The 15,979-nt window shown below is 47.6% G+C and overlaps 1 protein-coding gene across 1 annotated transcript; it reads right to left on the minus strand.

The window, feature by feature from the left end:
* Positions 1-931: 931 nt before the first annotated feature.
* Positions 932-9,467, minus strand: LOC146207546 (uncharacterized). The gene is made up of 4 exons (XM_084576960.1): positions 9,455-9,467; positions 2,140-2,657; positions 1,626-1,770; positions 932-1,020 (listed from the first exon to the last, which is right to left on the minus strand). The coding sequence occupies exons 1-4, from the start codon at positions 9,465-9,467 to the stop codon at positions 932-934; spliced, it is 765 nt and encodes a 254-aa protein (XP_084433086.1).
* Between the last annotated feature and the right edge of the window lie 6,512 nt (positions 9,468-15,979).

A 15,979-nucleotide genomic window follows, 5' to 3' on the forward strand; every position in this document is an offset into this window, starting at 1 on the left:
AATGCACTCTTGAAAGCCAGCTATCACCTTAAATAGTTTTGACCGGCGCTGTACATGATCATTATAATATGGCTTTCGAAAAGAAACATGTGGTGTATGTAAGGGCCGTTGTTGAGGAAGGACCGTCTGCGATCATAGGCTTTGCAGTGTGCGAACTTATTGGAGCGCTGTAAACCTGTATTTTTATCCCAGGCTACGATCTAAATTCTTCTTTAAAGATACAAGGCATTGTGTCTAAGAATCGCGTTAGTTTATCTACGTCCACACATCTGTTGCTGAGCAGATGGGAGCCCTCAGCGATAAAGAGAAGTGCCGCTATTATGAAAGATATTGCAGGGCCTAAGACAGCCGCACATGCATGCATGGTGCATGATGCTGACGTTAAGGTGCGGAAAATGGTAGCCTGCATCTTCTAGTGCAAGACGGTGCCCTTTGTGGCAATAAATTTATTATCATTTTTTTAAGTGCCCAAAGTGCACTTATAAGCACTTTCCTTCTGTAGCTTCTACTGGACTACTTCGATACTTAGCTGATTCTATACGCACTGCTAAGTGTTATGTACCAGCTATAAGATATACATGTACTACCTTGCTGCATGACCTAAGGAGAAAACAAAACATTCTGACGCCTTTGCTTTCGGCTTGCTCTCGCCAAGTATAGGGCTTCGGTAAAACAGCTAGCTGGTTCAGAATTGAGAAGTCGGCCTAAGAACATTAAGAGCACGTGCTTAAATTGTCAGAAAATAGTTAACTGCATAGCAAAGACACGTTCTTTGGTGTTTATTGCTTCCATATAAAGCGAGTGACTCGCTTCATTTTGTGGAATAGTTAGCAACAGATTCCAGAAGAAAACAGGCCAGGCGAAGAAACCATAAGACGTAGTAAAAATTTATTGCATTCGCCAACGGTGGGTCTTCGAGGATGGCTATGTATCACAGCTTCAATGCGGTTCTGACGCGTTTGCACTGAGGGGCGCACTTGGCGTGGTTGAGCGCCGTGGACGATGGGAGTTCTAGTTGGACTAAAGGGCAACCGGGTGCGATCAGACAAGATCCCCGACAGGGACACTCTGAAAAAAGAATCAGAAGATGCCAGGAGAAGGCGATGACCAAGTGAATCAACCACCATGTTAAACGGCATCGAATACGCTATAAATTGCGTGACGAGTCAGATTAATAGTCTGTTTGCGTTGTACGTTATACCAAGGATAACACAAGTTACTACCTCGTTCTAAGTACAGTAGACCTAACATTTGGTGGGCACGCGCCAGTGAGTGGGTGTGAGTGGGGAGGGGGGAGGGGGAAGCGGGGCACATGTGTGTGTGTGTATGCGCGCGTGTTCATATATTAGTAAAAATACATTAAATGCCTCAATTCATGCAATTAAACCATTCAGTCCTCAGCCCACATAGATGGTTTAGTCTGCAAGAAAACCATTTGCGTCCGGCGTTCCTTTACTGCTAGTTTGTAGTGGGATTGATCGTTACTCTTCATAGCAGCACAGTTATTCACCAAAAGACGTATTCTTGTCGCATTTTCAAACATAGCACGCCTCTTTTCCTTTCAGCTAGAAAATGAATTTTCTCTCATGTGAAGCGAGGGCAAGGGAGGTGTTAAAACAACGTACATCCGTAGTACTTTCCGTAGTGTCCCACGGCATAACCGGCAGCGGGAACAGCAGCATAGGCTGGCGCGGGCGGAGCTGCTACCACTTTGGTCGCCGAGGCAGCGTAAGCCACTGGGGCTGATGCGGAGAACGGGTTGGCGAACGCCTTTCGCAGGAAAGAAAACGGCAAGGGGAGGAAAACAAAAATGCAAATGATTTAACTATGTGCACACACAGATAAAACTTTACTTCGCTTGAAACAAGTCCGAAGGCTGAACGATCAGTTGCACCGCATGCTACCCGGACAATTGAAAGACTGAGGGCGGTGGCATAGCCATGAGCTGCGTTAGAAGAGGGTCTAAAATTAAATGGTTTTTTGGCTCCAGGCAGAGAGGAGGTCGCTTGCGAACGAGCTGTCTGTCACAGCTGTCGCTATGTGCATCATTCCCAAGCACTAGCACATCATTTAAATTGGTCATTTGGTCGTGTCTCTCTCCTTCCCTCAATTGCCTACGAGACTACGCGTGAGGCTTACCCTGGGCGCGGCGGGTGCAGCATAAGCGGCTGGTGCCGGAGCTGGCGCCGGAGCAGCCGGGGCTACTGCATATGGTGCTGGGGCGGGCGGAAGCGGTACTCGGGCTACGGGTGCTGGTGCGGCCACAGGCACGTCATGGACCGTCTTAGTCGAGTACGAGATGGTGATCGCCACCGGACCCGATGCCGTGTATCCAGGCCTTGCGACCGGGCGCGGCGGGGCAGAGTAAGCAGCCGACACGGGGGCCGGAGCGGGGGCAGGAGCCCGGGCTGGAGCTGGTGAATACGCTGCTGGAGCCGGGGCTGGAGCTGGCGCGTATGCTACCGGAGCCGAGGCCGGAGCTGGTGCATACGCAGCCGGAGCTGCAGCAACCGGAGCTGGCGCGTAGCCGTGGACCGCGTATGGCGCGGGAGCGTAGCCGTACACTGGAGCGGCGGCGGGCAGCGCGTATCCAGGAGGTGGGGCGGCCAGGGATCCGGCGCTCGCCGTGCACGCGATAGCGAAGAGTACCCCTGCGACTACCTGCGGGACAGACCGGAATGTGCTGTATGCTTGCAACATATATCAGCAGGGCAGACAGGAAGTCGTTGTATACTTACAATATGTAACAGCAGGGCAGACAGGAAGGCGTATACTGACAGCAAGCAGCTCCCAGAGGCCAAGCTGATTACAGAGGCCGAGCTACACAGATATTCACTTCAAAACAATCGCAGCCCGTTCTTTTCTATGAGGACGTCACAAGTGTGAATTAAAAGGCGGGGCGATTGATAAATAAAATCTCAGCTATTAATGCGTCTTTTGCTGTCAGATAAAACGTCAGCACGCCTAGAAAGAGCCAGAGAATCCATCTTTACTCATGAATGGAGTTGTCCTTGGTATCAATTTAACCGAGCTGTGTTTCTTCGCTCTAAGCCAAGAGTGCAAGCTAGCAACGATCTTACACCGAAAATCCAGAACTCAAAGCCAAAAGTACTTTACTGCAACGTTGTTGCATAAAATTCTTATTACTGGGGCCTGTTGCAATGAATCACCTCTTTCTGTGTTGCACACAGAGCAAATTAATAAGAATCCCTCCCCAGTGATAAACTAGAAGTTTTTAAGGTCCCAAAGCCAAGGATATTGCTTGTCATAAATCAACAGCCTTTCAAAAATAATAGCGCTCCATGTGTAAACGCATGGACTCACTGCATCAGCGGGACGTCGGACTCCATTTTTACTCACTGCAAGCATGTTGTACGTCAGCTGTGGAGCTTCGCAAGGAGTAGGAAGGCTGCTGCTACTCGACGACTACGACGACACTTGAAGGAAAACCGAGCCCGCCACACAGTTGCTCCCGCTCGTCTTCTCAGCTCGAACAGTGCTGCGCATCGCTTTACGGGGCGGCCAACTTTTTATACGCGACCGAAATAGGGCGTGCACTACGCTTGCGACTTACAGAAGTCGTCAAGCAAAAAGAACGGTAGCAGTGCGGGCGTGGAGTGTCTGTGTGTTTGTGTGTTTGTGCGTGTCTTGTTGTGGAGTGAGAGCTAAGGGAGGTGCGACAGTTTCCACGTATAAATGTCATCTCTCGCGTGCGTACCCGTGTCACACTGCCGCACACATGGTGTCAAAAACCCCGCAAAACTCATGCCTCTTTTTCGAGAATTGAAAGTGATATACTTTGCATCTCGGGCCCTTCTTCTGGTCGGTTTCTGATAATTCACCGCGATGCGAAGCCTCTGATATGTGCTGTGGTCTGTGAACTGCGCTCAGCTCAGCTCGTGCTATTCTGATCTCCGCGAGCTAGAACTCTCCTAGGATATTTATTTCCCCCTAGTGTCTTCGTCGCTCAAGGGACAACATTCACAACACATTGCAGCGCTATTAGAGGAATCGATGGCGACATGCTGGGATGTTGAACTAAAATTTCTCCCATGTGCAAACGGTGGCTGTATGGCGTATGGCGAGGCGGCTGGAGCCTGGAAGGCGTGGAACAGACTACTGAAAGGTGGCAGTGAAGGCATGTGACGGCATGGCCAGAAATGTGTGGGCTGTCGGGGCAATTTTCGCCCAACGCACTAGCCAATTGGCTCCCTGATCTTCCGTAATATGGTTCAAGAGCGCAGTGTAAGGAGACCAGGCTTGGATTCCAAGCTCCAGTGTTCAGAACAAGGGCTGTAGGCATCGCTTGAGTATGTATGTCGGCTGCCTCCTGCTATGATTTGTCTGTCATTTCAAGCACAGCCTTCGTTCTATAGGGCCTCACGAGGTGCGATCCCTGAACGCTCTTGTCAATGCTGACAGCCTGTGACAGCTCGCCATGCCTCTAACGGCGGCTCTGTGACGAAGCTGTCAAACATGTATTCTCTCGTGACCGCCTCAAGGCTGTCACGGCGATTATGCAGATGGAAAGACGGCGCGAACCCTAGAACAAGCTATAGGTGAATTGATTCCGTTACGTGCCAAGTACAACTCCGCGTTTTCTTTTTCTTTTTTTTTCCATAGCCATGTCCGCTAGTTACACATATCTCCGTATGAGATAGCAGTTTGTAACAGCATAGAGAAGTTTCTAGGGAGTCCGCGAAATATCAAAAAATTTTGATAGGTGCTCCTCGCTCATGTGCGTATATACAAGCTTTCTGTGTTGTCTTGAGCATAAAAACACGAATAAGTCCATTAGTGAGTGAAAAGGGGGTAGCATATCTTATAGCGCACTCTCTTGTAGGCACAACATTCCCTCCAAGTTCTGGGGTAGAGTTTTATCGCCAGAAATACAAATTACCTATGATCGGCAATGGGAGTTGGTTTTCACTTCAAAACATGCGAAGTTGTTGCAGTACAAATATTTTAACAAACGTTTTATTATTGTCTTCTAATTGTGGACCTCACAATGCTTGGTGCAGCCGATAGAACTCTCCTACCATTGTCAATTGCATGAAACAAATATGATTTCAAAAGGGGATACCCCTCTTTTGCCAGAAGTGTAGCATTCCATACATTTATGATACTCTACCCCAGAGCTTGGAGAGAATGCCTCGCCCCTGCAAAGGGAGTACGCTGTAGAGGACATGCTACTCCCTTTCTACTCTAGTTTGTGCATACTCCCCCTGGTCAGCCCACTACATTCTTCAGAGCAAAGCTCGCGACAAAAAAAAACGATTTGTTTTTCAGGTCAGTGCACATTTCTCTAACCTATTTATTGTACTTACTTGGCAATGTTATGCTTGAACGTGGAGGGGAGTTCTCAAAAGGCAAACAGCCATCAGAACATACATTGGGTTCTACATTATTATGTTTTATCCATTTTTTTATTTTTGTTTTGAGTAGAAAGAAGGGGGCTGGGTGGATGACCCAGTCTATTCTCCGTGACGCCTATTTGAAGAAGCGATAGAAGCAGTTTCACTGCGGCCATAAAATAAGAGGTATAAATTTGACCAGAGGATTGAAGGATTAAACGAGAAGCAGACACTAATACGGATTGTAATAAGGGAGTAATTACTCTTTGACATCCGCCCAAGCGCAGCAGGATGGATGTCAATGAGTAATTACTCCCTTATTACTCCACCTTAGGGGATTCCCCTAAATATTCGACCAGCACTAACACGGATTCTTGACGGCGCAAAAGACAGGGCACAGACAGGTGGAAACAACGAAACCTGCGCCAACTTACCAACTTAGTAAGTTGACGTCGGTCCCGTTGTTTCCTTGTATCTCCGTATCCCTGCCTTCTGAGCTGTCAAGAATCATTATGAACAATGATCCAACTAGCCCAAACCAAAATTCTTCTTCATGGGGAGGCAGATAGTGAGCCTTTGTTCGTCTGTCTCATTCCCTCGATAGTCTTGAGACACAGCGTATGTCTAATGGCCACAGTAATTTTCATACTTCACGGTATTTTTATTTCGTTCCACACCTCTTAACGAATCTTGAACACAGAACTAACAGATCAAAGCGAGAATTCACACCTCTTTGTAGTTCGCCATGAGCCCCTAGTACAGATTGTGGCCACAAACGATAGTTTTTATTTTTATTCGTTCTCTCTTTCATCACATTCGAGCAACACTAATATGTGCTGTGGGTAAAACGCGTTACAGAGCGGAGCCTACAAGCTTGACTCAACCAAATGTAACCAAAACCAGACTTGCATTTAGCGCCATTAGTACTGGCAGCAAAAAATACAGGACATTCTTAGTCTTTATTTCTACTTTTTCGAAGACACCATGACTTCGCTCACACATTCTGACCCACGGACAGAATGACTCTCCCCCGAGTTTCCATCATTTTGAGACCAATTTATTCTCCTCGAAGGTTTCAGTTACACGCTTCAGTCGAAGAAAACTTTTCGTGCGGCCTTCAGTTTTCCAAATCGGTATCGCAGGCAATGCGCGAGGTCTTTAAAGCTCTCCCCTCCACGAAATCCCTGCATTCCGTCTCCATCGCATTGTTTCTTTGTTCGTATCCGCGCGCCGTTGTCTTTCGCCCAAAAACAAAGCGCCTCCCCCCATCATCCGCCCATGGGGAATGAAGGAGCTGACGCTAATGGTTTTCTGAATACTGCCGATGGTGTTCAGCGCCTCGGTATAGTGTGCGTGACGGCTCGAAGTCTAGCGTCGCGGAGTAAGAAGAGGGGAGAGGGGGAGGTAAAGAAACGACGCGCTCATTGTAGACAGCGCTGGAGTGCACGCCGTTACGCCAACGGAGTTTCCCGCGACTCTGCCGAAGCGACGCAACTGCAGCCGTCGTCACGTCACCGCCACGCGCATTCGGCCCGCATACGCGTCACCGCAGCGCGCGGAGTCCGATGAAGAGACCACGCACACTACAAGAGTAAATCGAAGAAAAAGAAAGTTCAAGCGTTCGATGATGATGACGCCGACGACTGGGCCTGCCGTCGTGAGAAACCGGCCCGCGACCGCGCGCGCTATGTGCGACGACGAGCGATGGAAGTTGCGCGCGGAGTGGGGAGGCCCGTTAACCCTAATCATTCTTGGTCAGAAAACGATGTCGGCGCTGCGATTGCCTCCGCGGCTGTCTCTCGCCTTCGCTCACTGGCGTGCCGTGCGACGGTGCGGCGACGAAGCGCGTGCAAGCGGCGCGGAAACGTGTCTAGAGCCCTTCAGTGGCGCGTGCATGTGCCTTGGGGTCGAGGAAAGGAAGTTAGGAAGTCGCGCCGACAAAGACAGTTCGAGGTGCGCCCCGCGCCACCCAGGCGAAGTGGGGAGAGAAGCGCTCAGACTACGACAACAAGAGGCGTTCGGTGAGAAGGAAAAGCGAGCGAAGAAATTAGCGTCGTCGCGTTGTGCGCGACCGTGTCGTCACCACCGCCAAATGATGATGCCGCATCAAGGGGACGACGCTCGTGTAGCGGCTGTATCGATTGATGCAGTCTGACCTCTTTGATTTGAGCTCTTGCGTAACACCAGCCGTAGTGTAACGCTGGCGGCATCTTTCGATTCAGAGGAAGTAGGTGGTTACATGCGAGCCGGCGCAAAACACTTCCGGTGCACTGTCATCGAGACGAATGTATATGATGAAAGACATGGGCGGTTACGCGTTGTATATGCACAACCGTTTTCCCCCGCGTTCCTTTTGATAGTTGTGATAATTTCCTTTATTTTCTTCCTTTCTATCAGCGCGAACTGTTAAAGGGCAACTCCGGTGTTTTTTTCATCATTATGTTTTTAGTTGAATTACATTCCTCGGCATGTCCTGACTCCAACATAAAAAAACACGTTTTTCTAAATTTCAATTATAAGTATTTTTAAAAAAGAAAAACAGCAAATCAAAACCAAAACTGCTTTCACGGCCAGAAACGACGTCCCAATCGACAAAATGGTGACGTCACACTCAGCGTTAGAAAAGCACTCGTACGTGCGCTGGATGGTGAAAGTAAAGTATGGAAATCATGACGCACTGCATAAAATGTCTGAGGTAGTTCAATATAAGCCTCAATTTCATAATCACGCGGGAAGTGGACAATGACGTCGGTATACCAGTATACTGTTTGTGACGTCAGAAACTCAGTGTTAGCCGCAGAAATACTCTCAACTTAAGCCATGAAAACGGCATATTTTAAAGCCGTGTTGCGCATGAACGGATTATCGTATGGCGCCCAAATTTTGTAGAATGCGTCAGGACGGAGAGGAGAACTTATGGTAAACTTTTTACTAGAATATTCGAATGTCAAGAAACCTCCGGAGTTGCCCTTTAACGCATATCGTAAAACTGGTGCGACTGAGCACGTTGCATCATCTCTGAATATCTTTCTAAGGCGCTATCCGTCATGAGTCATTAATGTTTCAGCAGGGTACCTCGTTTCTGATGGCGTCTGTATACGATGGGGCTCACTGAAAGAGTGTAGAAAATTCGCCTTCCCAACCGGTGCATCGCCATATTTCTCAATTGTTTCATCGCACTTGCCCCAAGCGCACAGGTCAGCCCGGCGAGCAATATACCGTGATGCCCAGGGAGCGCTAACAGACCATCGAGCAATATGGTTGCGCTCAGGTTGAAAAGGTCTTCATTGGCCCTTGTGGTGGTCCTTGTACCGATTTCGATTGATACACACTGGAGATCGCAGCCAAATCACTCTGCAGCGCACCACTTAAGCGACATGCTCTTAAGACATTCATATGAGGGCGCTCGTGCAGCAAATTATATCCTAAATAAGTCCTAAATACATGCTTTCGGCAATGTCCAGCCAGTACTATGTATGTACATCTGATTCGGGCAATAATAGGACTGGCAGATCAGTACAATGTGAGATCGAGTCATGAGTCATTTCATCTCCCTGTCGTTTCCGCCCAACCAAACGTGTGCGACACAGACTTGAATAAGACTTGTTTGGTCTTACCCATTTCCATGACTTCAGCGACATGACTGACACCCTCTACTGTTCACGTGGGGTTTGCGGTGATTTACACTGGTGTAATCAGGCCGGTCCTGCTCGCATCTCAGAAGAGAGATGTCACGCGGTTCGCAAGACATATTGTGCTTCCTCGCTGGAACCGTAGATTTGAGGAGGGTGGCTTCGCGACTTCTCTTCCTTTATGACTCTGAACTGGGCTTCAAATGGTGAAAGTGGCAATTATTGTCGGTACTCATGTGATAGTCTAAGCCATCACCTCTGCCAGATCCACCAGTTGATGCTGACCGGTGGCCGTGTGATCGATCAACCTCTCCTCTCCTCCCAGGGGAGTCGGTCAGCAAATGGAGAAGTGCTGAAGAAAAGTATAGACAACGCGGGGAGCCAAGGGCGGTAAAGATAGCTGGGAAAGCAATGCAGGAGAAGAACCTGTCTGCAGACGAGCTCATTGCCGGAGATGCCAGAGTCCACGCGGCGCCCACATACGCCGAAAGGTGCGTGTGGCACTGAATACAACTCAGATTTTCATTCTGAATAATACTCCATTGTTTGGGCTTTCAAGGATATTCTCGTCATCCGGCAGCTCAAGCCACGCTTATTGTTGACAAGCGAGTCGAAAATGGAAGTTTTATTTTTTTTTTTTTTCGGGCTCCGTTAAAAAGGCATCGGCTGAATTATAGACTCTGTGGTCACTGTGGAAGTGAATGATGGTATGATCTAGCCTCAGAGTCGAGCCAAAAAATAAATAAATAAATAAGAAAGGTAGTTCTGAACGCCCCCGCAGTTTACTTGTGAAAATCTTCCCGCGATGTATCTTAATATCACATTTATAACCTTTTCTAGCCCATAAAGACTCAGTTTTCAATTAATATAACGTCTCTGTCATTAAAATGAGGTGATCTATCTACACATATCAACGTTAACCCCGACCCCCTTCACTGTCCTTTTAAAATCGGTGCGGTATGTCATCCCCTTGTCCTGGTATTGTCTAGGTAGCGTAAACTTAACCGCAAAGTGCGCATCGAGGCGTCCGCTGTCACGCAGGGCAGCATTTATTTATTTTTTCAGAAGCTCCCGCAAATAGAAGACAGCGCACGCAAGAGGTATGCAACCTCCCGCAGCTCCTCTCTTCATGTATCTGGGTGGTTGAGTGGCAGGAGGTCAGTCGCTGGGCGAACTTACTCCCGCATGCATCGAGGCCTGCCACACCCGGAGAAAGGGACGGGAAATGCACGAGACGGAGAGCGTGCACATACGAGAGCGGAAACAGCGCGACCCCGAGCGGCACGCGAAATGCGCGCCAGAGAAAGCGCGCGCATTCGTGACACGGCGCGTGATGCGCGCAAATTCCGTAAAAGAGGAAAACATGCGTCACCGATAGGCCCACTTTCTTCACTCTTCTTTTTCTCTTACGTTCTTCTTTTTTTCTTTCTTTTTTTTACCTACTAGAGCTTTCACATAATGTAACAGCCCCGCACGGTCGCGATATCTCGAAGAAACAAATATATTAAAGGGATAATAATGAAACTCGAGCATTCTGCTTTCATTTCGACAGGTTTCCACTTCCTGCATGTACACTAGGTACGGTTCTCACATTTACCGCGCATCTCTTGACTGGGTACATGAATACAAGACCCGATTTGGCAGCGTGATGAAATTCGCACTTGAAAACGACAGTTAACCGTGAGAAGCTGGGTTGTCCGTCACGCTCTGTTAAAGCTCATCCCGACCATGCAGCGACGCGTTCAAACAGCAGCCTACATCGCGTCCCTGCACCCTCTTAAGCCCTGTGCACACTGCGCTGCGTTTGTTAATGTCAGAGAGAGAGCGAAACTAGGAAGCGTTAATCTACGAGGAAACGTGAGTAGCACAGCGGCTGTCAAACATCAGTGTCATGCGTTCGGTCTTGGCACCCTCATCTTGAGCGTGGCTCACTCCTACCCTAGAAATTTAGCTGCTCGGTGCTGCGAATTTTATAAGGCATATTGGTGAAAGAAGACACGGGATGGCGCCATTGAAAAACGCCGACAACCAGCGTCATGTGTGTCCCACTGTGCCCCATATAATTCACTTTAAAACTTGTTGATGCCCGCAGTTGGAAGTAGTCGAGACCAAATAGGCAATAACCGCTCTCGATATGTTCCCTTAAAGAGCGACTACGGATTATTCTTTTTTTTTAGGGGGGTACGTTTATAATCGTATCACATTCTTTAGAGCCGCCTCTTCCCGGTACAAAAACCACTTTTCAAAATATCAAGTATAAGCATAACTAGGAAACGGACAGTAGGTTTCGACCAGCTGTGACGGCATGCCGGCCAATTATGGCCACAAAAGCTGTCGTACGTTTATTTATTTATTTATTTATTTATTTATTTATTTATTTATTTATTTATTTATTTATTTATTTATTTATTTATTTATTTATTTCACTTTTTAACAGTACAAGAATGCAGTACCTGATGCATGAACAGAAGCTAAAGGCGATTGGTGCCTGACGAGGCCTCTGTCCCTATGCAGTTCGGACTGATGCTGCAGCATATATTTAATAACAATATTTTCCTTAACAAGACCAGGTATGTAAAGCTGTTCTACAAGTACAAAAACGCACAATAGCAAAAAAACAACACGTCACACATTACATGATATTAGCTTAATTTCGATTACCATATGGCAAATGTAGCTGTTATGTAATAGCACAAACAAAGACGCATTGCATTTGTACATTGCGAAAAAATTTACACATAACGTAAAATGAACACAAAAACAAGGTCATAAAACAAACTTTCTGTGTTACACAAGGATTATTTTACAAAAGGCAGGAAGTTCATTTCTATGTATATTTTATATCAGAGGACAGCAATGGTATCAATAATATGGCGTTTAAACACACGTGCTGTATTCAAAGTTTAACATTCCTTGAAATTTATTTAGGGTGGCAGTTATTTGATAGGTCATTGATTGCTTTAAATAAGGTGTCCTTGCTTTTTGTGTGCGGAGTTTCCGGTTTCTTAAAAGGTATTGAACATTTTCAGTCTTTATTTTCGTGAAATTTCTTCCGTGGTGAAATAATATAATTTATCTGCCCTTAGCATGCTGTATTTTTTTAACAGAGGAGCTGCTCTTAAATCATGTACGCTTCCATGAAAAGATTCAAAGCATCCCAATACTTTATTTTGTAAAGTAATGAGGTTAGTATAATTGTATTGCGTAGGGGTCCCCCAATCAGACTATATGTTAATCTGGAGTAGAAAAGGGCAAAATAAATATTCTTTTCTAACCAGAGAGGTATAAGCTAAGCTGGCTGCTGTTTACAGCTGGAGCCACTATTTGTCTTAAATGAGAGAAACGGAGCTTAAACTTTTGTCTTCCAGCGAACGCAGAATAAATATAGACAGCCGTCCAGCGACTAAGCACTTAAAGTTGCCCGTAGAAATTTCCCTGATTAAAGCCAGAATATGAGAATTTTCAAAAAACCTTTTGTACGGCAACAAAACTGTGAAATGCGGTGAAATTAGGCAGGCAACCAATAAACTAAACAAAACGCACTGTGAAACAGTAAAATCCGAGGAGGTCGAATACACACCGCTGTTGTTAAAGGGCATTGAATTCTACTCCACATTATCGTGCCCGTTGTCAGCAAGAGCTGTCGGCAGAAGCTGTCGGCAGAAGCTGTCGGCAGAGGGTGTCGCGCTTTCGAGAGCGATAGTTAAAAATAAATTAATAAACCTTGTCACCACCGGGAATCAAACCTACATCCCTTGGATCTCCAGCCGAGCGATTTTCCAACTGCACCACGCCCCGGATTTGTTTTTCTTTATTGACTGACTTTGGCACACGACATAACACGAAAGGAAATTCCGATCAAAACATGAAAAAAGACACAAGGCAATGTAACATGAATAAATATCATGATCAGCTAGTGTTAGACTGACCTCGTCGCTTTAAAACTCCCGCAGCGACAATACAGGATCTACCCGTGAGAGCTAATCGGGAGGTTCTGCAGCCACTTTTTGAATGGCAATAAGCCACTCTATACACTCTCGAAAATAATTCGAGCAGGTCTGACATCCCTGTCACAGTGATAGCCTGCCATTCTGGAGCGCCACATACAGTGGAGGCCCAACGTAGGGGAGGCCAGAAATTACGTCGAACAAAACCCTATCCTCATTCTCTATGTTTAAATATCGAATGCCCTGTGAGTCTAGTGGAAAATCCATCTTTATGGTACGTTGTAATGCGTCCCAAAAATAAACCCCTTCCCAACAATGTAAAAAACATGATTTATTGTTTCGGGCTGCTTACAGATTAAACAATGTGCTCCCCACGGATAAAAAAAAAAAAAAGAGAGAGAGAGGGAGACCCTTTTCCCCAAAAACTTCTTTACTGTTAATGTTCCGGTATATAATTTAAAAAAAAAAAAAGGTCTTAGCTCCTGGCGAACCTTGCACTTTCTTTACTCTTTTTAATACATATGTGCCAGGGCCTCCACTGTATATGACTGTCTGCACAAGGGTTCAGAGAACACAATATAACACGGATCGCGGTACAACTTTTTCCTCTGTTGCTGCAACTGTATGAAGAAAAAAAAGAATATGCACCGGCCTGCTACTGGCTCTGTAGCTGACCCACCTCCGCTGCCTCGTGCGGATAGTAGAAAAAATAGAGAAGAAACAAAAGAAGAGGGAGCTTGATTGATTGTTGTGGCTGCAGGAAGAAGGAAAAGAAAATGCACGGGACTGCTACGGGCTCTGTAGCTGAGCCACCTCCGCTGCCTCTGATTAATTGATTTATAGGAACGGAAAGGCACGGTAACTGTCTCACTTGTTTTCTGTGGACACCTCAACCACGCCTTAAGGGAAGGAAGGTGGGAGTGAAAGTGTAAAGAGAGAAAGAGGAGCAGTAGTGGAGGGCTACGGAGTAATTTCGACCACCTGGGGATCTTTAACGTTCGCTGACATCGCACAGCACACGGACGCCTCTTCGTTTCGCCTCCATCGAAACGCAGCCGCCGAGGTCGGGTCCACCCCTGCCTCCTCGTGCGGACTGAACAGAGACCTGATTGATTTTATAGGAAGGGAAAGGCGCAGTAACTTTCTCACTTGTTTTCTGTGGACACCTCATTCACGCCCTAAGGGAAGGGAGGAAGGTGGGAGTGAAAGTGGAAAGAGAGAAAGAGGAGCCGTAGTGGAGGGCTACGGAGCAATTTCGACCACCTGGGGATCTTTAACGTGCGCTGACATCGCACAGCATACGGACGGCTCCGTTTCGCCTCCATCGAAACGCAGCCGCCAGGTCGGGTTCGAGCCCGGGTACTCCGGCACAGTAGTCGGGCGTCTTACCACTGCACCACCCCGGATTGATTGATTTATAGGAAGGGAAAGGCGCGGTAGCTGTCTCACTTGTTTTCTGCGGACACCTCAACCGTACCGTAAGGGAAGGGAGAAAGGTGGGAGTTAAAGTGGAAAGAGACGAAGAGGAGCCGTAGTGGAGGGCTACGGAGTAATTTCGACCTCCTGGGGATCTTTAACGTGCGCTGACATCGCACAGCACACGGACGCCTCTTCGTTTTCACCTCCATCGAAACGCAGCCGCCGAGGTCGGGTTCGAACCCGGGTACTCCGGCACAGTAGTCGGGCGTCTTACCACTGCACCACACCGGCGGGGCGACAGAACAGAGAAAGTAGAAAAGAAGGAAAAGGAGAGGGAGAGAAATACGCGCGCCGTAACAGCCGTCGTCCACCACCTAAGCGGTGGCGGGTGCAATGACGGCCTACAACAGATAAAAATTCAGTGGCGGGCGAGTCCCCGCCGCAAGCGGCGTTGACCTACCGTCCCAGCCCCGTAGGGCCAGGAACAGCCACCCTCCCCCCCCCCCCCCCCCCCCCCTCTCTGAAGGCACTTGTCCCAGTTCGCCCCACTACCGGTAACATGGAAAACGCACGGACGCATTTGACAGCCTCAAGTAAGCTTTCCTGGTCAACCTTAAATAACAGCAACATCGTCCGCGTACGCCAACAACTTCACCTCGGCTGCTGTAACTTAAACCCAATAATGGTGTCGTTTTTGATTATTTTCATACAAAATGTTTCAACGTAAATAGAAAACAAAAGAGGGCTGAGGGGGCAGCCCTGTCGCACCGAGGCGTGATTCCGTTCTTTTAACGGTAGGGTCGAGGAGCCTTAGTAAGGTCTTAGTATGATGATGATGTTCGGGGCCATACCTTTTGAAACAGGTCACCAAAACTGGCAGGGTCTCTGAGCAGCGTCACCTGGCGACAAGATAGCGGAAATATTGTCAAAAATGAATAAGAGCGCAATTAAAGCCTGCCGTATTCATTGCTTCAGTCCTGTAAGTCTTTTTCCTTAATTTTTTTTAATCGCAACGTTAAAATAAGCTACCAAGATCTTTCCTGGGGGGTGTTCTCCTTTAGGTTGCATTATGTGATGTTTTTAATTCTTAATTCCGCAAAACCAGCCGTGAACAGAGCCACGAGGGGACGGTATGACAACGGTAACACTATTCAATTACCTTCACCGTAATCATTTCCTACCTTCAGTAGAATATTGGGCAGTGTGACAACCGGCGTCGGAGAGCGGGCCGCTTTTGCGATGACAGGAACCGAGAGGGCGCGACGTGCAACAAGGGTGCCACGTTCACCGCTCGGCGCGGCGCGCGCTAAGTGTGCCATTGCAGATGGCAGGGACGCATCCCGCATCCCGTCTTGGCCAATCAGAACGCCACAAAAGCGGTACACCATTTGTCCATGACGGCATGAGCCATTAAAGGTTTTCGCCTTAATATATAATTGTCTCCCATCGTTAGCCTCTTGTCGGGTTTCGTTGGAGTGCTACATATAATTATAATTAATTTACAGAGAAGGAAAGGCGCAGTATCTATCACGCTTTCTCCGGCAAGTGTGAGTTTGGACGGCGCACCATCGCTACATTGGTCCTCTAGGCTAGGGCTTGACAGCAGGGTCTCCCACTGCTCTTCCGG

The sequence above is a fragment of the Amblyomma maculatum genome, chromosome 1 (assembly GCF_055883805.1).
Source record: "Amblyomma maculatum isolate TAMU_Amacu chromosome 1, ASM5588380v1, whole genome shotgun sequence".
NCBI lineage: Eukaryota > Metazoa > Arthropoda > Arachnida > Ixodida > Ixodidae > Amblyomma > Amblyomma maculatum.

Excerpts from the sequence above, each read along its gene's own strand:
- LOC146207546 (XM_084576960.1), bottom strand. Across the intron at positions 1,771-2,139 it reads CTGCACCCGCCGCGCCCAGG|GCGTTCGCCAACCCGTTCTC; the intron begins GTAAGCCTCACG and ends TTCCTGCGAAAG. Across the intron at positions 1,021-1,625 it reads CTACGGAAAGTACTACGGAT|TCCAACTAGAACTCCCATCG; the intron begins GTACGTTGTTTT and ends GTTGCCCTTTAG.